The following is a 26,875-nucleotide window of genomic DNA, read 5'->3' as shown; positions in this document are numbered from 1 at the left end:
CGGGATACGCTTTGGATGCACCATGACCCTGACCAGGATAAAGTGATTAATGAAGATGAATGAAAGGCACATAGGCTTTTTTTTTTAAATTTATTTAAAAGAAACTGTTGTTGACTTTAGGTGGACCTACAGTGGGACTGTTCTTCACTGCACACCATCAGACAGTTAAGATGTCCACATGCACATTGCAGAAGACCTCATCTCAACCCAGAAGCATGTCTGATTCTGATTTGCAGCAATTTCATATCAGATCAGACTCAATCAGATGAGAATTAATGCAACTTACTTCCATGGCTCAGTGAACTTCACCAGTACACACACACACACACACGTGCTTCGACTTATTGTATGTGAATCGTTTGTCCCGAATGACTCGTTCAAACAAGGAACCGATTCATTTGCGACTGACTCTCTCTCTCTCTCTCTCTCTCTCTCTCTCTCTCTCTCTCTTTCCGCTGCAATAAAGGGAAGTGTGGAAGCATTAGGAGGGTTCACACACTCGCCAGGGCTAGCAGTGAGCAGTAAGCTAGCTCTGGGTGGATCAGGAGGGTGTTGAGGCTTGTGTCAGCACCACAGCTTGCACCATGAGGCTGAAAGTCGGATTTATTCTCCGGAGTTTGTTAGTAATTGGCACATTTTTGGGGCTGGTGTTGCTCTGGTCCTCTCTGTCTCCAAAACCCGGCGATGAAACCCCTTTCGGCAAACCCGTGAGTGCCTTATTCACTTATTCTCTTATGTCTGATCATATCTTTATTTATATTTATATTAATACATTTGGCAGCCATTTGCATTTTGTCCGCTGAGTCTATCTGAGCGTCTAGCTAGCAAACGTCAACATGCTAATAAGCTAACCGTGTCGTTGTCATGGAGATAGCTATCTTAGCTAGCTGTGAGATCAATAGGAATAACAGATTACTGTTTAACAAAAATAAAATGTAATAGTTAATGTATATTAATGCTAAACAGGCCTTTTAACAAACTTTTACGTCATAGTTTGTGTTACAGTTACATATCTAGTATGCAGTTTGTTAGCTAAAGAAGCTAAGCTAAGAGCAGACCATGTAGGCATCATGCAGGATCTCAACCCGGAAGTGTGTATAAAAATAAATAAATAAATAAATAAAAACAACAACAGAGAATTAAAAATGATCTCTTTTATAATTTAGCTGTCATATATTTAAATTAGTGGTGTACAACCTTGCTCTTTTAGTGCTCATGATAACTTTCTTCTCCACATCACCCAGAACTTAAATCATTACACTCATCCATCCATCCATCCATTCATTCATTCATTCATCTTCATGAAACACTTTATCCTGGTGACTGTGGATCTGAAGACTATCCCAGGAACACTCTGCTTGAGGCAGGAATACTCCCTGCACACACACACACACACACACACACACACACACACACACTTGTACAAGTCTCTGAGCAGATCTGAGTCAGCAGTCCACCTACTGACATGTTAATGGGAGGTTGGAGGAAACCGGAGAACCCGGAGGAAACCCAGACAGACCCGGAGAGAAGACGTGACACTCCGGACAGCTCCAGGAGATTGCCGTCATTTTATTTATTTAATTGCCTAAGACACATAGTGTTATATGTTTAATCCTAGTGTTAATTAATGATTAGTTCAGCAGTAACGTGTTGAGGAGTAAAACGCTGACCCTGCTCGTGTGTGTGTGTGTGTGTGTGTGTGTGTGCGCGCTATCAGTAATGAGAGTTAAGGCAGAATCATCAAAGGACACATGGGACAGTTTTGACAGCACAGAGTTAATCATATCTCAGAACGCTGAGATAAGTTGGTTAATCATATTCCAGCTTTCCTTATTCCTTATTCCCATTCAGAGTGACTGCTTACAGGTGCTTACGCTGCTGCAGGCGCGCCTTGTAAATCACCAGGAAAATCTAAAGCAAAGATTCTTTCAGTAAATCAAATGATTTCATATTCCTCTGCGTCTGCGAGACCAGACAGTCTCTGGTTTATTTATTACAATTTTTAATCTGAGAAATGGTCTATTATGCAAAATCTTCCTTCCTTCATTTAATGACATGCAACATACTTTTTAAATCTGAGAATTGGTCTAATACTTACAGTACAGTACAGTACAGTACTTACTGTAATATCTTACTTTCTTTACACACACACACACACACACACACACACACACACACAGGGTGTCCCAAATGTCTCCATATATAGCAGAAATTAACACTTCTAAGCAAAATGTAACTTTATTCACAAAACATTCTCTACATGAGAAATTACCATTTCTTTGTAAACACACACACGGAGTCGTCTCTCCTAACTTTGGCTTAAAGGGTTAAAAAATATATACTTTTATTTTAAAATTTATCCACAAAAAAAACTTTTGGGGTGAAATGTTTGTATCTGCAAAAGAGCAAGAAGAAAGAAGTTTTTTTATAATAAATAAAGTTTATTATTATTATTATTATTATTATTATTATTATTATTTTGTTTAATGACAGTTTATGACGTCTGGCAAAGTTACTACAGATCTGTCAAGAAGCAATGGAGGAGGAGGGAACGGGGGCTGTGTGAATTGTTAGAGAATATCTGGGTCATTGTGGAAAAGCGATATACACACACTTCTGAACTTGTTTCATTCTCCAGTGTTAATATAAATTAACATGCACGATTTGAGCATTTTTCTTGCGACAATAAAGGAACTTCTGTGAGGCCTAAATCACCGTGAACAAGTCGTATAAATTTCTTTGTCTTCTCCATTTGTTTGTGATGTTGTACAACATTTTTTCCACACAACTCTGTCTTTTTAAGATCTGTTCAAATGTTGATGTGAGGATAAAAAGTGTAGCAGCAAATCTCTCGCTTGTTCTTCAGATTAAACCGATCTTGCGATGGCAAGTTTATTTCTGTTTTTTTTTTTTGTTTTTTATGTCTGCTCTCAGGTTTTTCCTAATAATATCATCATCTTTGTTCACCATGACGACACTCTCTTATTTTCAGGAAGTAAGAGAAGCCCCGAACCCCGACCCGAATCTTCCGAATGGCATCGGAGATCAGTTCAAGGCCGTGGTGCCCTGGCCTCATGTGGAAGGAGTGGAGGTGGACCTGGAGGCCATCAGGCAGAGAAACGGAGGAGAAAAGCAGAACCCGAAGTTCAGAGCTCAGGACCAGCAGAACATCATTCAGAAGCAGTTCATCACATTTAAACCCCACACTAATATCTACTCGGACCCGGTTCTGCGCAGAGGGACCCTGGGCAACTTTGAACCCAAGGAACCAGAGCCTCCAGGAGTCCCCGGAGGACCGGGAGAGGGCAGCAAGCCGTTCATTCTGGGAGCGGAGTATAAAGACTCGGTGCAGGCCAGCATCAGGGAGTTTGGATTCAACATGGTGGCCAGCGACATGATCTCACTGGACAGGAGCATCAGTGACTTACGGCTTGAAGAGTGAGTATCAGAGTGCATTTGAAATGTTGCTGACACTTGACATTTTCAAAATGAAAGCCTTTTCTTTTTCTCCATCTGTCCCCTTGTTCATAATTCTTAACAGGACTGTAAACACGTTGGGCTTTGAGATACCTGACCAGAAGAAATGCATATTTAAAAAAAAAAAAAAAAGATCTTTTTTTTTTTTTTTTTTTTTTTTTTTTTTTTTTTTTTTTTTTAAATGTCTAGCTGCAGCCACAGTAAGTCAAGGAGAGTCAGCTCTTTCTGTTCTTCTTCTTCTTCTTCTTCTTCTTCTTTTTTTTCCTCTCAACCACAAATGCTTATTTTACATGTAACCCTCCGGGTCTTCAAGGTAAAGAATGCAGCTGCTTTTAAAAAGTGCTACCACCAGCATTTTTTTTTTTTTTTTTTTTTAATGTTACAGTGGGGGGGGGAAAAAAAAAAAAAAAAAAAACAACTTTAAACTTTTACACAAAACAAAAAAAGTGCTGAATGACCATTGGTGCTTTTTAAAATCAGGTTGCAGAATTATGGGCCAAGCAACAAAAAAAATTGAGATTTACATCATTTTGAATCACCAATATTTAATTACCAATAGTTAATGTTGCAGTGGAACTGAACATACAATATCAGCTTGTGTACTGTAGGTAAGTCATGTGACGTCCCCTTGAACTGAGTCTGCATGCAGTCAAAGTCACACAAGCAGCTCTCGTGTAGAGAAAGGCAAACAAACTCCTCGTCACTAGACTTTATTTCCTCTACATTACTGATGATGATGATGATAAGTCTAATCTAGAGAGCAAGTCAGGCTATTTAGCAAATACTAGCTAGGGCGTTGGAGAGCACTAACTGCACTATTGCGCAAGCTGAGAGACGTTTGCGAAGCCCAGGTGAGACAGGAAGGCAGGCATTTCCGCCTGAGCCGGGCCGGTGACATTCCCTTTGACTCAGGAGCTAACAGCTTTAATCTGAAACAAGTCCAGGCGCTTTAACTTCAGTACTAACAGGTGCCTCGATTACTGAAGGAGCTCTCACCGGTGTGGTGTAAAACCTGCTGTTCTCAACTGCTCTCGAGCTGGATACACACGGCTTTATTCGTAAATCTTTCATACAAGTGTTTACAGAGAAAATTTGGTATTCATTAAAAAAAAAAATTCAGGAAGATGTTTGTATCCTTCTTGTGCTCCTGAGTGTGTAAATTTACACATAACAAGACTAACTAATGTAAACCTCGACTCAGTCGACTTCAAATCATAGAATTTGTCTGGATTACTGCATCTTTATATCTTTACATTAACCTTTACAGCATTTAGCAGACGCCCTTCTCCACATCGACTTATAGAAGAGCTTTAGAGTCTCTCAAAAACACATCCTCGTGCTAGTTCATTGGGTCAGGCACTGAGAATAGCATCGAGAACATTTAGTGAAATCCAGTTTTATATTACTGGCATTAATTAAAGAATAAAATAAAGAAAGCGAGCCAACACAATCCCATAAATTAAGTCAAATAAAAGAATCATTCATTTATGGCAAATGAAACGACACCGTAGAATGAGTCAAAATAACTTCCACTTCTGTCTTTCACACTTTACCTTGATCATTCATTTCGCGCTCCCAGCTGTCTGTGTGCGTTACCTTTTATGGTGTTTTATGGGCGTCGCTACATGCAAATGAGCTGTGCGGGTCAGGAACGCGCCTTTGCTTTGCCTTTCCTTTTGAAACTTTTGTAAATCTGAAGGAAAATTTTACTTCGATTTGGCTTCTGCAAACACTTAGACACAACTTTACTAAAAGATTGATAAATGAGACACAGTGTTTTTAAGTGGTGGACTTTATGCAACCATTTAAAAAAAAAAAAAAAAAAAACAGTTTGTCCCTGTGTACATTCTTCATAATGAATAGCAACTTGTGTCCAATGCACCTTTTTTTTTCCTTTATGAAAGTATATCATCATCATCATCATCATCATCACTGAACATAATTCACTGAGTTCAGAAAGCCAAGTGGCTAAATTCCACAGCATGTGTTTAGTGTTTCAGCGTTCAGTGTGGTGCTTTTCACGACTTAATTTGCTGTATAAATGAATTATCCAGAAAGCTCAATATCAAATATCAAAATGTTTTCAAGGCCTGAACAATAGAATCAGGAGCAGTTCTTTCATTTGGTTTGTAGTTATGGAGTTTTTGAGCATTGACTGAGCGCTCACACCTTTGTAGACTCTGTGCCTTACGTTAAACCACACCCTGATATCAAACAAATGCCTTTCCATGTTACGTTGCACAATGCCGTATCATAGGCGTGGAAGAGATGATGGGTCTATAAGCACAGATTCACTGCTCAGATGGTGGCTTTTCACTCTCTCTCTCTCTCTCTCTCTCACTCTTTATATTTATATAAAAAAAAAATAAATGTATAAATAATTATGGCTAATATGACTACAAATGCAGCCTGGTTATATAAATCCCACTGCTACCGGTTGTTTTATGGTAAATCTGTCACTCTCTCCTACTTCTCATGGAAATATCAGGATTATTTGACTGTAATTACCTTCCTAACACACTAGGCGAGGACTAAAGAGACTGAAATGAGCAATCCTCTGTTTTGTAGCGCTCCCAACTTTTGGAAGAGATACCACACTATATCATGTGCTATACAATGCATTTCGTAGATCTGATTAAACTTAAAGACGTGGAATTTCTTTCAGCACATTTCTCTGTGAAACAGGATATTCAGGTGTGAACTAAATGAATTGACCTGACTACAGGAAGTGAGCCAAACATGACGTGTGTGTTGGGTCGCATCGTGTTTTTGTAGACGTGAGCTGCTAAACAGAGCCAAAGCACAGAGCTGTAGCACTGCAGGAATACCATGTGTGTAGGAGACTTGGGCCAACGAACCAAAAAAAAAAAGAAAAGAAAAAACGAATGCAGTACATGAAATGGTCTAAACTAATTGTTTCTATAATTATGTAATCATTGGTTTAGAGCTGGTTTATTTTCCTTTTTTTTTTTTGTTACTGCATTTCTGACCAGTGAATGAAAGAGTTGTCAGCTCTACACACTCAGTAGTTATTGGGTTGGAGGGGCATTCTCTCTCGCTCGCTCTCTCATGCTCTTTCTCTCGCTCTCTCTCTTTCTCTCTCTCTTGTGCTCTTGCTCTCTGTCTTGCGCTTTCTCTCTCTCACTCTCTCACTCTCTCTCTCACGCTCTCTCTCTCCCTTCGCTCACTCTCTCTCTCGCGCTCTTTCTCGCTCTCTCTCTCTCTCTTTCCTCCGAGTGTGTTACATACTGCAGAAGTTGCGCCCAATCTGCACGATCATAATTCTAAAAGAAATGTCCTCTGGCAGGCAGCACGCAGTGGCTGAACTGCATTAAAAGAACACATGTCTGTTTAACATCCACGCCTTCATGATTAAAATGGTCATTTGTAAACCTCACTGTAGACACACACACCTCGTACGTGGCAAGCGCTTCAGGTTGTGTGCACGCAAGGTGGCGAGTTGAAGTGCAGTCTGCAGTGAGTACATACCCCAAGGTCCATTCTGCAGCGCTCATGACTTTGCCTCTGCCGTACTCCCTCTAAAAGCTAACCCCATCACTGCGTCTCCTCTGCGTAGGGCCCGAGCGTAACAGCACTGAAACGTCAGGGTTGTAAAGGAATAATGAACAGAGCAGTGAAAACTTCTCCACACTGCTACAAATTTCATGGGCCAAGTTGTTACTTTCCAAAATGCAAACAAATTATACAAATGATAACACTGTAATGTGTCACCTGCGCTTGTGAATAGCAACTAGCAGAGAATTTGCATACTGCTGCGCTGCTTATTCCTTTTTGCGTCACTCGTAATGTTCTTAGGTTTTGCACTTCGACTTGGTTTGTTTATGGATAAACTCAGCGGTTTGCTGTGGCTGTGTTTCTGTTTGGAGTGAAAACATCAGAGCTGTCCTCTGTGACTTCAGAATGAACCACACTTCCACAGCCTTAATCATAATTAATGGAAAAATCCTCCCTGAACGACGTGCATATTAATCTTTATAACCAACACAAGATCTTCACTGACGTCAAAGATTTATTTTGTAATGATCACTTAATGATTTTCACTTACGATGTCGTTCGACTGCCTGCTGAAAGTGCTGCGGTGGGTTTTAGCCCTGGCTTCATCTCTACCTAAAGAAAGCGATGCAGCAGCGCTTTAGTCTTTAAGTCTGTCCAGCTCTGTCACTTCCTCATCTGTACACTCCGCTCAAACAGATCAGCTTTCAAAGCTTCACACTCTGTCATTTCATAGGTCACTAACTAGCCAAGTCGGTGTCGTATAGCTGCATTGCATTCTGGGACTTGGAGTCGATCGTTTGCACCAACGTCTCCACTGTTTCTAGGCTGGAGTTCTCATTAATGTGATGTTGCTCATTTGTGTGAAGGAGATAACAGTGAAACCTGAGCGTTCTCCATTAAATGCCAGTGTAACTGCGCTAGCAATAAGTATGTCGGCTTGTGACGCATGTGACGGTGCGTCTCACACAACCACCACATTCTCATAGGAATAATGAAAAACAGCAAATTAGCACGTCACAGATGTTTCACTATAGACATATTTAATGTTTTTTGGGTGCAAGTTTCCTTTAAATGTGCCCTCGTGAGCAAGAGTCTGATGTGGCGTTCAAAACGTTCACATGCTTTCTGTCAGTGATGATCTTTACACACACACACACACACACACACACACACACACACACACCCTGAAATGCATTGGAATGTTGTTTGGTGTTAAGACTTTTGGCGTTTCTTTCTTTCTTTTCTTGTATTGTATTCTTAGAATGAATGACGGAGTGACTAGTTTGTGCTCTCCTGAGCAAGTTTTTCATGTTGCCCACCTCCGGGCTCCACGTCAGTGGTGTGTCGTGTAACTAACCTGACGAGTTCTGCATTACAGAAATAGCTGTGCATATGTATGTATGTATGTGAGATATATAAAATCAGCACGCGCACACACTTGTCACATCCTCCCCAGCATCCTACGTGAGAGCGTTTACTCCCGTCAGACATGCTATGAACAAGAGTTTTGCCGTATTAGATGATGTGTAACAGCAGTGAGATGTGGCAGCATGTTTATCTCACACACACACACAGACACACACAGATAAAATCTGCAACAGAAAGCAGCACCGTGCTCATGGAGACAGGCCACGTCCAAAACAAAGCTGCTCTGTGTTTAATAGCGCTTTTCTTACCCAAGCCAGAGGTGAAGGTTTGCCTATGAAGGCCTGAAAACTAGATCACATTGTGTTTTCTTTTCAAACACTTCATTAATGTGTCTAATTTTAGATTTCTTTAATGTGCAGATTTTTTTTCTTCAGACATTTGCAGATTTAACTACCTTAATATATTGTCTGTATTCCTTTCGCAGTCATAAAAATATTTAATTAAAGCTTAAGATAATAAATAATGAGTAACCTCACCAGAAGGTGGTGCTGTCTGCCAAAATGTGTTCGTTCACTCAGGCCTGGATTGCGTCAGATGTTTGACTCTAATACGCGACCAATCAAATGATTTTAATCACCCGAAGATTGTTTATGTACATAAATCGTTACTGACTATTAAATATGATATTACCTGAAAATAACTTGGTAAATGATTGTGTTTGATCTCTCAACTGCATGTTTTATTAAAGACAGGTGCACTTGGAGAGTTACAGCTAAGCCTGTAGATAAACTTTATAATATATCAATTATATAATACTATAATGTATAAATAATATAATCAAGCACTTTTTGAAGAACAGCGTCAGTGCAGTTCTAGAGAATCTACACCATAGTGCTGTTTCTGAGCACAGAAAATGTTCATGGTGGCTAACACCTCACTAACACACTTTCCACAGTACACACAGCAGAAAGCAGCTGCCTTGATAACTGCGTCCTGACGAGGAGACATGCATCGCTGCCTTGCCTCGCCTTGCCTTGCCTTGCCTTGCCTCGCCTCGCCTTGTGCTTGTGCCAGTCCTTTTCTCAGGAGCGTGCATATGCCGTCAACTGAGGACGCTTCTCATTGGACCACAGCTGTTTTTATTTTAAGAATTCGTCACCCGTCTTTGTATGTTTGTGTCTATAGAAGTGATATATATATTATAGACTTTGTTCAGACTAGGTATTTTTGTCCTCCAGTGACACATGATCCTGAGAATCAGATCAGTTTTAATTCGTTATAAATAGAAGTCATATGTTTAAGTAATAAAATTGTTGCACGCAATTAACCATCGTATGCGCATATTGCCATCGTCAGTTTTAGGATCGCAGTGGATTGAGTCCTACAATTTTGGACTGGGTTTAACAAAACGAAGCTGAAAGTATCTTTATTTATTTGTTTGTTGTTTTTTTAAATGATCCAGCATGAGAAGCTTTCAGATTTGACATCAAGCGCCAGATGAAAGCTAAAACAGAGCACAGCGAGTCAGTGGGAAAATTCTTCGTATTAGTGAGTGAAATATATGAAGCTTTATTTTATTTCCCTTCTGCAGTATTTCAGTTATTAACTAATTGTGCAATCACTTATCTGTTAAGTGTTGACTCAGATCCCAGCAATTTCTCCAGTTAACACTACGTCCACTGTAGTAAGCGACAAAGAGACAACTGAATTGAGATTTTATCAGGTCTATGCAAATCGATTAAAGCAACTAATCCATACGATTGGCTCAAATGATTCCTCGCACCATTCCTGTGGCACGTGTGGTCCGACCTTTCTTCAGTTCTCTTCTCACGACTTTCGTTCCTACCAACAATTAGTTCCCATTTACTGTTTAACACACAATAATAGAATAAAGACGTCAAAAATCCCAGTGGTTTCATCTTATCGCGATATATAACTACCCCTAGTTAGAAGAGTAAAGGTTGGAAGGAAGAGATTGTTGGTGCTTCTGGTGAGTGTATGAAGCTAGTACCTTGCTTTGCTAAAACATTGACACGGATTAGGTAGCTGTAGATGTACTGTTTCTCATTGGGACAAACAAAAAAAAAAAAAAAAGGAAACAAACTAAGGTTAGTAAATGTAATTCGCTAGCTAGCCATACTGTGGACACAAGGAAGAACTCATGGCACTTTTTTAATTTATTTATTTATTTTTTTTTATATTTTAGCCAAAAAGCACTACATATTACTTTTCCAGAGAAAATAACTAATTAAAATGTATCTTTTTAGATTAGATGTGTGATGACCACCAGCACTTAATAAAGCAGACAGGAAATGGGCTCTGATTCATGAATAGGATGGTGACGGCCTTTAGAGCCTCTCAACCACCGTGTGTGTGTGTGTGTGTGTGTGTGTGTGGAGGGTGTCTTTCATACTGTACTTTTTTTTTTTTTTTTTTTTTTCTCTCCCTTCTTGTTCCTGGAACTCACTTTGACATTATTAAGGTTCCTATGGTGGTTCAAGGTTACATCTTAAGCCGGAAGACTACTGACCCCACTCCACACCCACACACACACACACACACACACACACACACACACAGCGCCTCATACAAAACAATACCTTCTCCCTTACACACACATTTTCTCATTTGTTCCTTTATTCGCTGGCACACACACCCATGTTACTCAAAAGGTGGTGATTCAGGCGGCGTCCCTTTACACGCACTCGTTAATCTCTCTCTCTTTTTCTTGCCCATTCACTTACACTCTGCTTTTCTTTCTAACCGTCACCTGCGCTTTGTTCAGCTCGTTCGCTCTTCTGTCAGTCACCCGATCCAGGAGTTTGGATGTCGGTGTTATTTCCAGCAGATTCTCGCCACCGAGACACGTTCGTTCAGGTGCAGGCTTGACTGTAAAACTCTGCACAGGGGTCAGGATGCCATGGAGGCAAGCGGCTCTACCTGTTCGGTCGCACAGGTCGCTCATGGTGTTCTAAAACAGCTGACACACACACACACACACACACACACACACACATACACACACACACACACACACACACACAAATGAGAGTAGTTCTGCATTCAGCACAGCTCACTCTAGTTCTCCAGTGAGGAAAAACAAGAGGTTTATGCAACCTGAGAACTTGTACAGCTGACCTCAGTACATTTGGGCTGCTCTGATAATAGTTATTGTATTTGTATCATAATTCTTTTTATTTATTTATTTATTTTTGACATTGATCTGCAAGTTCTTGAGACACTTCTACCTTGTTGTTCACCTTTATAGCACTTCTCCACTGCACAGCTTTCTTATCGCATAACTCTACTAGTGAACATTCTCTGGCACTTCTCAGGTGGTGACTTTGATAAACACAAGTAGTGAAATAGTTGTTGTTGTTGTTGTTGTTGTTGTTGTTCTTCTTCTTCTTCTTCTTCTTCTTCTTCTTCTTCTTCTTCTTCTTCTTCTTCTTTCAGCTGCTCCCATTAGGGGTCGCCACAGCAGATCACTAGTCCGCATATTTGATTTGGCACAGTTTTTATGCTGGACGCCCTTCCTGACACAACCCTCCCCAGTTTTCTCCGGGCTCGGGACCAGCACTGGGAGTGCACTGTCTTGTGTTCCCTGGCCAGGAATCGGACCCGGGCCGTGGCGGTGAGAGCTCAGTGGAATAAAAACGAGTCCTCCAGGGAGCCACACAAGTCGTGAAATAGTACTCGGAAGAAGGGAAAAAAAAAAACAGCCATCATTTGATGTTTATCCTGCACAGTTTCTGTCTCGCGTGAACTAGGAAATAGGAGAAATCAGTTTGTTTTAATGGAAGTGTATCCACCCAAATACAACATTGCCAAAATTTAATCTTTACTGAACATAGAGATTTCACTTAATGGCTGCCCACGCACCCAAACATTGCCAATACTTTAATCTTTAGTGAATATACACAGGAGTTTTAGCTCAAACCTGAGTAGACGATGTTTAAAAAAAAAAAAAAAAAAAACAACAAAAAAAAAAGATTCACAATAAACAGATTCACTTTCAAATCACCTTCCCTCTGTACTGTGTGTGAGGGCACTAGATAGGGCACAGAGCTCCATTTTGTTTGTAGGGTGCAAACAGAGTGAAATCAGAAGCCATGAAACGAAGATGGTGCATTTTACATTGATCATGGAGAAGGACTGCACGATCACGCTACCTAGCGATGAAGCATCGCGCTGAGTAAATAAATAAATAACTTTGGAGATATTACACCAGCCTTCTGCTGAAGATTTTTGTGCTGTGATTTCAGACTGAGACATTAATCAGTTCTGTAACGGCTCTGGTTTTGATCAATCAGTGAGTTAGCTACTGTTTTAGCTTCACCATGTCCTGGATCACATCTCGTGGTACCTAGGCAAGAAGGGTAACTAAATTAGGTACGACATGGCTTGGTGGAAATAGTGTTAACATGGAGGATTATGGGTAATTTACTGAGCTGTGCCATACCATACTGCCACTTAGTGGTAAAGTGCTATTAGAGACTAAAACTCATCATTTTTTTTTCCTGCCCAGTGTGTGTTAATCTTCCTCAAACCTTCATCAGTGACCACGAGCCTGCTGTAGATTATATATATATATACACACACACACACACACACACACACACACCATCGTGTCAGTGGCAGAGCTGTTGCAGTTTGGGTTACAAACTGCAACAGATCAGATGCAGTCAGTAATTGTACACCTACAAAGTGATGTGTGGTAGGTAGACCTACCAGCTCCAAAAAACAAAAATAATAATATAATAATAATAATAATAATAATAATAGTTAGTGATGGCTTGATACCACTTTTTTCGTTGCCGATAACCTTGAGTATCAGCCGATACCAGTACTCATCCGATATTGTTTTCACAATTAAACTCTTTCACACATAGTTCACTTACATTATACATATAATAAATATAATAAAATATAAATATATTAAAATCAACCAAACAGTCAAGTCTCTTTTGTATGTAAACATTTCCAGTCCAAATTCAAATCTTTCTGATATCTCCGATATCCAAGCCACTTTTTTTTTCCTGCATCTTTGGTTATATTTACATAATGCCATCTAATCATGAAAGGCTTCATTCACCGAGGTCGCTGATGTCGCCGTATCGCTCAGCAGCTTCTTGTCGTGAAAAATCTATTCATATTTTCTGAATTACAAACAAGTATTCTTATTGACTGTTGGGTTTGTCCAGATGGAAGTTATTTTATTCTGAATAATTTTTATAATATTTTTAATACAACTAATTTTTTTTTGTATACACAGTTAGTATGTATGTATGTATATACACTGCATGATACCATAAATAATCTGGGCCTTGTATCTGTGTGTTTCCTGCTTTAATTAACATAGTAACATACATATTAATTAACAGTTAACAATTACTATTACTCTACTGTTACTGGAAATATTATGGTTACGCTACTCTCACTTTCTCTCTGGCTGAGTTGTGTTACAGTTTATCAGAATAAAAGTGTGGTGTGTCCTAAATCCTGCTACCGGATGTGAGTGTGTGCCATTTAGACAGGCTTTACTTCATCAGATTTACACACACACACACACACACACACACGGGTTTCTTAAGAGCAAAGCTGTGTGATAATACTGCTGTCTTGTATTACAGAAGTGTGTTCTCATTATCGGTGAGAGTACTCATCATTACGAAACTGCTCAGTCAAGCTCTCTCTCTCTCACTCTGTGTAAGACCCGAGCTGTTTGTTATATAACACAGATCTTCCTGTAACTCCACACACACACACGCACACACACACACACACTCCTCTCTCTGCACTGAGTGTGTGATCAGTTAGACCTCACACAGGCTAAAAATAACTCCAGCTTCTGCAGCTTTGGAGTTTAGTTCTAACTTTGTGTGTCTGTGTGTATGTGTGCACGCAGCAAGCTTGAGTACACAGACTGCACACTTGTCAAACTGCAGAGTAAGTGAGAGCAAGTGTGTGTGTGTGTGTGTGTGTGTGTGTGTGTGTGTGTGTGTGTGTGAGAATGAGGAAATGGCGCTGGGCTTGGCATTACTGCGTTCCACAGAGAGGAAACGGTGAGCGAGATGCTGCCTTCCTGTCTCACACACAGCAGGGAGGTTTGTGTGTGTGGATCCTGTTACAACAGCAGCAGATTGTTGAGCACTGCGTCTTGTGTGTGTGTGTGCATGTCCATGTATCCATGCCCCGACATGGCAGCTTACACAATTACACACACACACACATACACACACACAAATAAACACCTACACGCGCACACACACCTCACTCTTAACTGTGCCATATAACAGCTTATATTTTGTATGTACATCTGTGTATATAAAATGTAATCTCTGTCTAGGTCTTGTGTGATAATTTTATTCTAACTGTGTGTGTGTGTGTGTGTGTGTGTGTGTGTGTGTGTGCTGTGCTCAGGTGTAAGTATTGGCACTATGATGAGAACCTGTTGACGGCGAGCGTGGTGATCGTGTTCCATAACGAGGGCTGGTCCACTCTGATGAGGACCGTACACAGCGTCATCAAGAGGACGCCCCCCAAATACCTCGCCGAGATCGTCATGATCGACGACTTCAGCAACAAAGGTATCACAGACATTTATGAGCACTGCATGTCTGTCTGATTCGATCATGGAGTTCAAAGATAGACCGCGCACACTGGTGACGTTCTTTCATGGAGAGTCTGCAATGTTACCAAACAGGAAATCCTCTGCCATAGCGTTCGATAGGTCTGCATCGCAACAACTGACACGCGCCCTGTTATAATCATTTTATAAAAACTCTACACTAGCTTAGAAATGACACCAGCCCTGATGTATGGGATGCGAAATAACGTGCCAGAGAAAGGCTGAATTTAGCCGCCTTTTACTCCATTCTCAGCTCACAATGACACCAGAGCTCATTATGTTTCAGCTGATCATTTTCAAAGTCCCTAGTTTTGAAAATAAACTTTAATTTGTTTTGGAGAACAGGACCGCAGGAGCCCGGTTGCCGTGTCCAACCTCAGTGCGCTCTCCTGGCCTTACCCCATCACCCTCATTCACCCCCACATGCTCATGGATCAGTACTCAGTACTCAGCAGTAGCTTATGTGCCGTATATAGTCAAGTAGAACTGAACAATTCATACTGTACGTGTTTACAGTTTTTCAGCTGTCTATTGTACGCATGCACGCTGACGCCATATCGGTAACTCCACGATGGCACGAAGTGTGTGATCACAGTGCACAAGTGCGCTATGGATTCAGTTCATTTCTTTTTATGCTTTTATGCTCTTCTTTTTAGAGCTTTATTATTAATCTTTGACAGGAAGTTTGTCCACCGGACTGATTTTATCTGTCAGCATTTTTGTGTAAACATTTCTAGGTTTTTATCTATGAAGAATGCGTGGGACGTGTTTCTCAAAGTAATGCACCAGTATGTTAATTGCTGCCTGATAACCGATCAGTCATTTCTAAAAAAATACAACCCTGTATCAGTAGTTAGGTGGATCATCTTCTGTAATGAGTAATGCTACATCACGCTTACGCAAATCATTTGCTTGAACAACATTATTAAAAGTATTATATAATTATAACCTAATTAAAAGTTATAACTTACTATTATTTTTATTGGGACTATCTTTATCATGTTCCTCCAGGTGCATTTCAGATATGTTTTTTGGTGTATTTCTGATATCGGGGGAGTCCGTGAGCTCACGTATGTGAGATCCGAGTGTGTTACACATGAGCAGCATGTTGGATGCGGTTGGCTGGCTTCATGTTTCTCGGTGGAAGCACATGCTAGCCTTCACCCTCACCCTCACCCTCACCCTCACTTGGTAGCTGTCGTATGATAGGAGAGAGCTGACTGGTGAGTGGGAATGGGCCAAGACCAAATTAGGGAGAAAATGGATGAAAATCCTTAAATACTGATGATAAAAAATTGAAAGCTCGACTCTGATTGGTCAGAAGGTGTGCATTATTTGTTGTATAACAGCAGTTCCAGCTGTGACATGAGCGATTAACGTTAAAGCACTCATTCGAATACATTATTGTTTCTACAGTAACAGCTCATACACAGGGACTTGTACAGCAGATGCTCCAAATAATCTAATAATAAACAGATTTAAAAATGTGTTGTTGTTTAACAAAGTAATTCTCATAATCATTGATGTGGTGAAGTGTTTTTTTTTTTTTTTGTAAAGGAGACGTTTATCTAACAGTTATGGAAAGAGTCTCGGTTGTAGGCGCTTTCAGTCTCGGTTATGATTTCTGTTTTCTCGGCAAAATGAGAAGATGTGTGTGTGTGTGTGTGTTTGAGTGAGTGTGTGTTTTATGTGAGAGAGAGAGAGAGGCTGGTTAGTGAATGACTGTTTATTGCAGATATAACGCAAGTAAGAACAGGACCTAATTTGTCTCTCAGACGTTCCACAACATTACATCTAACTATAAACCGTTAAAATGTATGGTATGTCTTTCGTTAGTAAATTAAACATTGTAATCACTCCTCTTACACCACAGAGATTTGCCAGTAACACACCTCACGCCATGCCGATATACGAAAATAATGCACTTTGCTCTGCGTCCTGCCACAGCACACCCTCGTCCTGCATTATTTTTGTATTATAGAAGTTTTGTCAGTAGTTATCCTGCAAATCACAGGTTTATATTAATGTGCTCGTACACAGGGAGACTCTCCACATAATCTAAAGCTAACAATTTTTTAAAAAATATTTTATTTAACAAAGATAAACTGATTGTTGATTTAGTGATATGGTGAAGTTTTCTGTAAGGAGACATTTATTTAACATCAAGTTGCATCTTTAAGTTTTCTGACATCTTCAGGACAGAGAAGTTTACGCTTTGTGGTTTCTCAGGAACATGACAAGCTGCTTTTTTTTTTTGTTTTGTTTAACTTCAAGAGCGAGGGGAAAAAAACAACTGTTTACTGCAATCATAACAGGAGCTGACGTGTTTCACGAAGACGTTCCACTACATTAAATGGAACTATAAACGGATAATAAGTATGACATGTCATTCTTTGGTAAATAAATAATAATTGTTGGCAAATTACTGCAGTGTAAGAGGAATAAAACACTGTGTCGATATTGGAATATATTTAACTTTGAATGGTAACAGTAACTCCGCTTTATCACGCTACCCTCTCGTTGATTATTTTCCTGTAACAGCACAGTATATGGTTTTTATATATATATAAACATAATTTATGAATGTGTGTGTGGGTGTGTGTGTATATATCTATATGTATATATATATATAATTTTACATAAAGGATCAGTTGTGCTTCACTTGTGTGCTTTTTCCTTTAGAGTAATTAACCTCAGTTACAAATTAAGCCTAAAAGAGAAACCCTGCATTGTTACATTGGTGCAAGTGGATAAATAATGGCTTTGTTTCTCTCTCTCTTTCTCTCTCTCTCATACACACTCTCTCCCTCTCTCTCTTTCTCTCCCATACTGTGTCCCTCTCTGCCTCTCTCTCTCTCTTTCTCTCTTTCTCTCTAGCTCACCTGAAGGAGAGGTTAGAGGAATACATTAAGCAGTGGAACGGACTGGTCAAGCTGTTCCGCAATGAAAAGAGAGAAGGACTGATCCAGGCCAGGAGTATAGGAGCACGCAAAGCCACTGTTGGACAGGTACCGTGTGTGTGTGTGTGTGTGTGTGTGTGTGTGTGTGTGTGTGTGTGTGTGTGTGTGTGTGTGTATATGAGAGAGAGAGGGAGCATGCTATAGACAAAGCTGTTAATGCAAGCCCTAAGCTGTTTGAGGATGCTCTTTATCTCTGTGCGATTGTGTGTGATTGTGTGTGTGTGATCATACCCGTCTTTCTTCAGGTGTTAATCTACCTGGATGCTCATTGCGAAGTGGGGATAAATTGGTACGCTCCACTTGTGGCCCCCATATCCAAAGACCGGTACGGCTATTTGAACTCCCCCTTATCCATTATCATCACTAACTGAATAAAAACTGATGTTTACACAGATTATTTTTGACATTTTACATTTGTATACTTTCTGATATGCCCTGATGCACTTACCCAGCACAGTATTGTTGTTTGGATATATTTACTTCCTTGTGTTTGACATTAACTAGGTTTGTCTATTTGAGATCAATGCAGGATTGCTTGAGGGTGCACTGCAGAAGTCTGAATCCTCACTCGACCATGATATTAACTTTAAGAATGTATTCAGACCTGAAATGGTGAAGCCTAACCTAATAATTAGACAGCGGTCAGTTCTTCCTGTCCGCCGCGCAGCATAACTTGGCCGTTGTGTTGTGCTGTTGACGTTTTGCAGAACGGTTTGCACAGTGCCTCTGATAGATTACATAGACGGCAATGATTATACGATAGAGCCTCAGCAGGGAGGGGATGAGGACGGCCTGGCGCGAGGAGCCTGGGACTGGAGTCTGCTGTGGAAAAGAGTTCCACTCAACAGCAAGGAGAAGAAGAAGAGAAAGCAAAAGACAGAGCCTTATCGGTAAACACGGTTGATGCGTAGCATGGTCATTAAAACCCCTGTCTCTCTCCTGTGTTGTGTGTTTCCCCTTCCATCCCGTGGCTGCGATTGTGTATGAATGCGTGAATGTGTGTGTTTGCATGGATTGTCCCCCCTCCTATCCCTCCATCTTCCATTGCTGGTGTTAGAACGGTATGCACGGTGCCTCTCATTGACTCCATTAATGGCCAGACCTACGCCATTGACCCCCAGGGCGGGGGGGACGAGGATGGCTTTGCCAGAGGAGCATGGGACTGGAGCATGCTGTGGAAGCGCGTGCCGCTCAGTAACCGAGAGAAGGACATGAGATTAACTAAAACCGAGCCTTATCGGTAATTCACAACTTAATTCCAAACTAATTGGTGATGATACATATTGATTTGAGATTGGTGGTGGGCATGTGCTTTGTGCTTTTAAACTGAATCCTCCAAGATTGGCTAAGTCGTTTAACAAGGTGAACAGCTAACCTCCAAAATATGACTGCTGAACCGTAACCTAATATAATAATTATGTACTAATGACACTAACACAAATTATACCAATTACTTACATAAATACTTTAATCGTTTTAAAAAAAAATAATAAATAAATAAAATCTTTACTCTTTCTAACATTGCATGTAATCATCTTCATGCTAGGGAAACCCCTAATCACCCTGTACTTTGAGTAAAGAAATGGTTTGGTGAAAAGTGTCAATATATTATATAAATATCTGCCTCAAACCTCGTCCAGTTTTTCAGTGAGACTTACTGTGAGCTATAAACATGAACATGAACGTCACAGTGTAGCTGAATGGCTCGAACATTATGAGGGTCGTCAGAATAACGTTTGTTTATTTATTTATTTATTTATTAAGTAATTAGTTGCTTGGAATCAAGTACGCAGAATTTCTTTTACACCAGAGTGGTGTAAATGAAACTAAAGATTCCATGTATATATTATACTGCTCCACATGTACTATTTCTCTACAGAGAAACAAGTGCTTGCCTTATCCATGTCCAGGATCCATGGGAGCAAAATTGGGTCTCTGGGTGGAAGGGATGGCATGCTCTTGCCCCCCTCCCCCCCACCAATCACAGCAACTCTAGCCAATCATGGGTGTCTGTGAGCTCATGTATGTGGAAGAGGGCAGATGGCACTTTTCAAGTCTGTTCAGCTGCCATTTGATGTAGCATGAGCCTCAGTTTGAAAAAACTGTGTTTGTACATGGAATAAAGAGTGGTGTAACTCTGATGATGAGGAGGTTGTTTGCCTTCGCTGTAGTAGGAAGAAAATCAAGAAAATTTTATCTGCTTGCGAGACTTGTTACATCACTTATTTTGCGAAAGTCCCAAAAACAGACATGCTGTTATTTTTCGCTACATCGCAACACTGGAAAATTGGCAGTGAAATATTGTTCATTTAATAAATCTCCTTGTATTGGCTCACTAACATAACTCATTTTTTTAAGCCAGAAATGTCCGCCATGTTTGTTTTTCTCTATCGCACCCTAACATGTTACCTGATTGGTCAGGATATTAAAAAAAAAAAAAGGAATTGATGTGACTCTGCATTTTCCTGAAAATTTTTAGCTTTTTAAAAAATTGACTGCCTCCTGCAGGAAAGCGGTCTGAAAGCTGGAAAAACAAACTGCTGTTATGCAGAATTATTTATTAGAAGGTGAGATTGAAGTTTGAGAGTGTTAGCTGAAGCAAATTTAGGGGGCTACAGCAGTGTTTTTAAAATAAAGAACAACCTGTAAAAAAAATATTCTTTGTACAGTAGTACATGAAGAATAAGTGAATAGTGCAAAAATATTGTGTTAGGATCTTGCAGTAGAGCAGTTTACTTACAGAAAAGATTTTGTGTGAGACAAAATTGCAGTTAGTGAGGCTTTTCCACAAACCATTTCTTTGACACATGAAACTGTTTACAGATTGCCATAAAACCTACACAAGTGTGGTATTTTCCAGACAGTAACTTAATTTTACTTCAGTGTAATTGCGTTATGTCCATTTGTTGGTGGTGTTATGGTAAGAGTTTGCTAATTTGGACAAAAAATAAATGCCCTGAGCTGCCGTTTTGAGCACAGTCAAAACATTATATATAATAACTGCCCAGCACTTTGTGTCTTGTTCAGCAAATTATGTATTATATTTTCTTTACTGTCCGAAAGATACGATATTTCATGTACAGTACTGTGCAAAAGTCTTAGGCACATGCAAAGAAATGTTGTAGGGCAAAGATGCCTTCAGAAATAATGAAGTTAAATGTTTCTACATTAAAAAATCCTATAAAAAGAAGTAAACAGTAATAAATGAAACAAAGTCAATATTTGGTGTGATCCTTCACTTTAAAAAAAAAACAAAAAAAAAAAAACAAAAAAAAAAAAAAAAAAACAGTCGTCTCAGGTGCAGTGTGTGCAGTTTTATAAGGAAATGAGCTGTAAGTGTTACTGAGCATCTTGCAGAAGCAGCCACAGTTCTTCTGGAGACTTTGACTGTCACTTTGACTTGATTCTTATTTCTGCAGCGAAACCCAGCAGCCTTCATTATGTTTATTATCTGAAAAGTGTCTCTTATGGAATCTGCTGCTTTCTTTACTGACATACAAACATTTTTCTGTATGCCTAAGACTTTTGCACAATACTGTATATACTCTCACATCTCAATGAAGAAATCTCACTCTGTGGCTCTGTGCAATTCCGGTGTGAAATAAAACCAGACCCATGCTGGCATTGTCTTAGCCATGACCTCTGTAAGCGCTGCTGTCATAGCTTTCTAGACACACATTTAACCTGGTTCAAGGAAATAGACTGACCTGAAATTTTGAATGGCAAATTTAAATTTCCATAAGTGGCGAGTTCAACATCTTAATGTGTGTCCTAAACAGCAGCTGTATGATTTGTGTGTAATACTCGAACGCACTGTGTGCACTGTGTTAATTGTAGTTATATCTTAGGCCTTTCCCTGAAGTTTCCCTGACAGTTTATGTAGTCTGCTTCAAGGCCCTAGCAGTCTCACAGGAGATTCAGTTTTTGTTTTGATTAAGCTATTAAAGCCTGTTTTACACCCCGAATGACACGGCACACGCTTTCGTTTCTGTGCTATCTCGTCATGATTAATTAAAACTAACATGCAAATGTCTGTATTGTCTGCCAGATTATTATTAGCCTGAGATTTCCACTTCGGTGCTCAGTAGCTGAAAGAACTGCTCAGTAGCTGGGTGCGCGCTGTAGCTGGGTGCGCACTGCTCTAGTAGAGCTACAAATGACAGTAAAGCACATTATTGGCCTAGACTCACAATATAGCATGAATATTGTATTTTTAATTACTGTAAACGTAAAAAATTAGGCTTGGTGGGCACAATAAGAGCATATCGTTAACTTTTAAAATGTGTGGCAGCAGCAGTCTCACGCTTACTACATCTGGTGTAAAATGGGCACTGCCTTAGATGTGTTAGAAGATGGAACTGAAACAGAATATGAAAAAAACAGATTAGTTGAGCTTCTTCAAGGACCGTGTCTCCTGGGACGACTGCGTTGGGGTTTTTACATAGTGTATGAGGTTCACCACCTGTGTGTGTGTGTGTGTGTGTGTGTGTGTGTGTGTGTGTGTGTGTGTGTGTGTGTGTGTGTGTGAAAGGTCCCCTGCGATGGCTGGTGGGCTGTTTGCTATAGAACGAGATTTCTTCTTCGAGCTGGGCCTCTACGATCCTGGTCTCCAGATCTGGGGTGGAGAGAATTTCGAGATTTCTTACAAGGTAAATTAATTTTTTTTCTGTTGCTTACTCCTGAGATTACATCCAAACTGTATGATTTAGTGTGTATGTGTGTTGTATAGATCTGGCAGTGTGGAGGGCAGCTGCTGTTTACTCCCTGCTCTCGTGTGGGACACATCTACCGTCTGAAGGGGTGGGCCGGAAACCCGCCCCCTGCTCATGTAGGCTCCTCCCCCACGCTTAAGGTTGGTTTTGTATTAGAAATAACCTTTTACACTAGTTTTGCACTAGTTCTCTTGCTGATATTAGTGTCTTTGAATATACGTAATATGTCTTCTATATTAGCAGTGATCCTATAACTGAAATAAAATGTACATCGTGTTCCTCTTACCCCTTAAGAGTTTGGTTCAGAAACATTATTTCTGTGCGTTAGAAAAGCAGAATAGGTTCATATTAAAAGTTAAATCCAAATAAATATTGATGGAGCTACGATTTTTTTTTTTTTAAGCTCTGTAATGTCCTTTTGTCCCTCTTAATAGACAATGTTGTGGCTTTGTGTCAGAAAGTGCAGACTGTTGAGACACTGAAATGCATGATGCAAACTGCTTTATTTCATGTAACTTTTTTGTGCAGAACTACGTGCGGGTGGTGGAGGTGTGGTGGGACGAGTATAAGGATTATTTCTATGCCAGCCGACCCGAGACGCTCACCCTGGCGTACGGAGACATCAGCGCTCTGAAGAAGTTTAGAGAAGAGCATCGCTGCAAGAGCTTCAAGTGGTTCATGGAGGAGGTCGCCTACGACATCCCCATCCACTACCCACTGCCTCCGAAAAACGTGGAGTGGGGCGAGGTGCGCAGCTCTCACCTTTCAGCCTCAGTACACTTCAGGAAGTCAATACACAGTGAAAAACATTCAGATTTCCAGCCTGTTCTCATGAAACCAATTGTGTAGATGTAGATCATCTAAACAATTGGTTTCATGAGAACCAGATCAAACCACATTTGATGTGGTGTAAGTTGAAGTGGGCGGAGCTTAAAGGGGTGTATAAAAGGTGCTGGTTGAGTTAAAGTAGAAGCGCAACAGTATCGGGTGCTCATCTCTGCTTTCAGATCCGTGGATACGAAACAGGTTACTGCATTGACAGCATGGGACACACCAACGGGGGAAATGTGGAGATCGGTCCGTGCCACAGGATGGGAGGGAATCAGGTGAGAAGTGGCAGCATTCACATCTCAAGCTTAATCTGGATTTATTCACATTTTTAAACATCCAGACAGATAGCCATTAAGTCAAAGTAGTTGCAATGAGATTTTATTGTGCTACATAAATTATGTATATATTATTACACTATTCTCAGTTCTGATTGTTCAGAAGATGTTGATTAATTTTCTAGAACAGCAGCAGAAGCATTTCAGTTGCTATAGTAACAGCTAATTCACATGGACTTGTACGGAGGAAGTTCTACATAATCTGAGACTAAAAATGTACTTTTTTAGAATTAAGAAACACATTATGACAAACCAAAAAAAAAAAAGAAAGAAACGTGTGCAATCATTGATTATGGTGAGGTTTTCTGTAAGATGTTTAACATTTATGGAAGGAGTCTCCAGTGTCAGTGCTTTGTAACAGAGGTAAAGCTGTAACTTCAAGTTTTCTGACATCTTCAGGACAGAGGAGTTTACACTTTGAGGTTTCTCTGTAACAGAAAAACTGTGTTGTTTGTTTTATTAACATCGATAGAGAGAAAAAATTGGGGCGGTTGATGGAACGACTGTTTATAGCTGCTATAATATAAGTGATAACAGGAACTTTATTTAACTCTAAATAGATAAAAGCATGGTACGGCATTCTTTAATTAATCTAAAATTGTAATTGGTAGCAAATTGCTGTGGTGTAAGGGAAATAAAACATTACAGAGCATGATGTTGTAGAAAAATGATCAGCTTCTGGGTGTAATAATAATAATAATAATAATAATAATAATAATAATAATAATAATAATAATAATGCTTCATGTCAGGCCACATCTTAAACCTTCATGTTGATTATTTTCCCACCACACGCCCCTGAGTGTTTTGTTCCTTACACATTACTAAATCCTAAGATGAAGGAACATAATAAATTAGTGATTGCACTCGTACTATTAAGAAATGATTAATAGAAAGCCAGTAAATCCCACGCGTCATTTCTACGCTAGGCTGTGAGCTTCACAGAGCCTGTTCTTCTGTAAATCCGCTGCTGCTGTTTGTGTTGCAGCTGTTCCGAATAAACGAAGCGAATCAGCTGATGCAGTATGACCAGTGCCTGACGAAGGGCTCGGACAACACCGTCATCATCACACACTGCAACCTGAAGGAGTTCACTGAGTGGAGGTACTTTAAGGTGAGTCTGAGAAGTGGAGCGTCTGTTTAAACAGATCTGCGCCATGTTACCGATAAAATAGGGCAAAAGACCATCATTAAACCTGACGCTCCAATTGTGTACATTTTATTTTTGATTGTTGTGAGTGACGTTTCGTGACGGATGACTGTAGCCAAAAACCAGGAAGTGATGTTCAAATGTGATGATAAAATTACACTTAATACTTAAATGTGTATATACTAGAAGTGTAAACATCAGGCTTATACAAATACTAAACGATGTGATCGATTCGATATTTGACGATATCACTGAATCTGCTATGATATGATTTAGTAGCATCTGATCGATATATCACCAACTTTGTGCGTGATAATTGACGTAGACAAGGACTAGTTTAAAATTATGGCCAAATCACTTTGCCAGCATATTTAGTTATTTACCCATCACTTTTATTTTTACTTGTTCGATCATAATGAATTATATTGATAATTTAATAATTGGTTTATGTGGGGGGGTGTGGCTTAGTGGTTAGTGGGGTTCGATTCCCGCCTCCACCCCGTGTGCATGGAGTTTGCATTTCCTCCCTGTGCTTCGGGAGGGTTTCCTCCGAGTAGTCCAGTTTCCTCCCCCAGTCCAAAGACATGCGTTGTTGGCTGAATGGCATTTCCAAATTGTCCATAGTGAGTGAATGGGTGTGTGTTTGTGTGTGTTTGTGTGTGTTTGTGTGTGTTTGTGTGTGTTTGTGTGTGTTTGTGTGTGTTTGTGTGCCCTGATTTGGCCCTAATGTGACTTTTTGGTTTCTCATGTCTTGAGGAATTTTTTATAAATTTAACTTTTGACTGAACGTTTGATTTAAATGCAACACCTTCAGCCTGGATACTTTGCAGTAACTATTTCTTTTGTCCTTTAATGATCATTATTTCACCTTCTTTAATTCTTATTGCTTTTCTTTTGTTTTGTGTGTGTTTGGATTACTCTTTCAGGATCTGCATCGGTTTACACACATACCCACAGGAAAATGCTTAGACCGCTCAGACGTCTTGCACACGGTCTTCATCTCTGACTGTGACCACAGCAAGAGCACTCAGAAATGGGAAATGAACAATATCGTGGCCGTGTGAAGCTGAAGCCGAGGACGTTGCACATACAGAACTGAAATCTCACTGACCTTCTCCTGCACCAGGGGTTAACAGTGTAAATACAGCTGAAGGAAAACTTTTCATATTTTTGTCATCTCCAGTAATGAGGCCATGTTCTGATATTGCCATCTTTATTTTTATATGTATATATTTTACTCCATGGTGGATGAAGTTTACAGGTGTTCAGTCTTCAGTGTTGTAGGAAGACGCACACGCATGAAGATGAGTGATCTAATACCACTGTTTTTAATTATTCACCGCTCCATTAGACCAAGACTTTACTGTCCACCTAGTAAGTTTTTTTTTTTTTAACCTGACACTGGGCATTTTTATTTTATTTTTTCTTCCAGAGAACTTCTCTCCAATATTCTGCTTTTTTGGCACAACTTTAAATCCGACGGCTGCTTTTTTTCCATTTTATGGGGAAAATCTGGGACGATGAATATACTACGGAAAGGGCTTACAATGTAGAGGGTAATCATGAAAATAAGGGGATATATTTATTTTATTTTTTTTTATATTGCATCAATGTCTGCTTGGAAACAGGAATATTTAATAATAATTATGTATGTGAAATCTTTTGATTGAAACTTAAGGCAAATCACTGGATAAGCACTGTTGAGGGTGAAAGGTATGTCACATGAGCAAAAAAAAATACACACCGTGTATGCTATTTTTTTGTACAATGTAAATATGAGCGTTTCTAAATTAACATTTTGAGATGCAGTGGGCCTTGTAATGAAGGTGTAAATATCTAACTTGTAAAATTGTCAGTGCTGTTTTCTCAAGAGAATAAATTGAACCTTTTTACCA

At 39.8% G+C, this 26,875-nt stretch overlaps 1 protein-coding gene across 2 annotated transcripts; it reads left to right on the top strand.

Moving 5' to 3' along the window:
* The first annotated feature begins 443 nt into the window (after nt 1-443).
* On the top strand, nt 444-26,875 carry galnt7 (UDP-N-acetyl-alpha-D-galactosamine: polypeptide N-acetylgalactosaminyltransferase 7). Of its 2 annotated transcripts, none has more exons than XM_034302840.2 (12): nt 444-707; nt 2,993-3,438; nt 14,785-14,951; nt 17,870-18,000; nt 18,198-18,277; nt 18,660-18,842; nt 22,484-22,601; nt 22,682-22,804; nt 23,193-23,411; nt 23,672-23,770; nt 24,819-24,944; nt 25,907-26,875. In XM_034302840.2, the coding sequence occupies exons 1-12, from the start codon at nt 585-587 to the stop codon at nt 26,042-26,044; spliced, it is 1,953 nt and encodes a 650-aa protein (XP_034158731.1). In that variant the 5' UTR covers nt 444-584; the 3' UTR covers nt 26,045-26,875. The 2 variants fall into 2 exon arrangements, with proteins under 2 accessions (XP_034158731.1, XP_034158730.1); XM_034302839.2 differs by lacking the exon at nt 18,660-18,842 and adding an exon at nt 19,010-19,192 and having other exon boundaries at nt 445-707.

This window comes from Pangasianodon hypophthalmus, chromosome 3, assembly GCF_027358585.1.
Source record: "Pangasianodon hypophthalmus isolate fPanHyp1 chromosome 3, fPanHyp1.pri, whole genome shotgun sequence".
Classification (NCBI taxonomy): Eukaryota; Metazoa; Chordata; class Actinopteri; order Siluriformes; family Pangasiidae; genus Pangasianodon; species Pangasianodon hypophthalmus.
The sequence above is the reverse complement of the archived record's forward strand: the minus strand, read 5'-3'. Positions and strand labels throughout refer to the sequence as shown.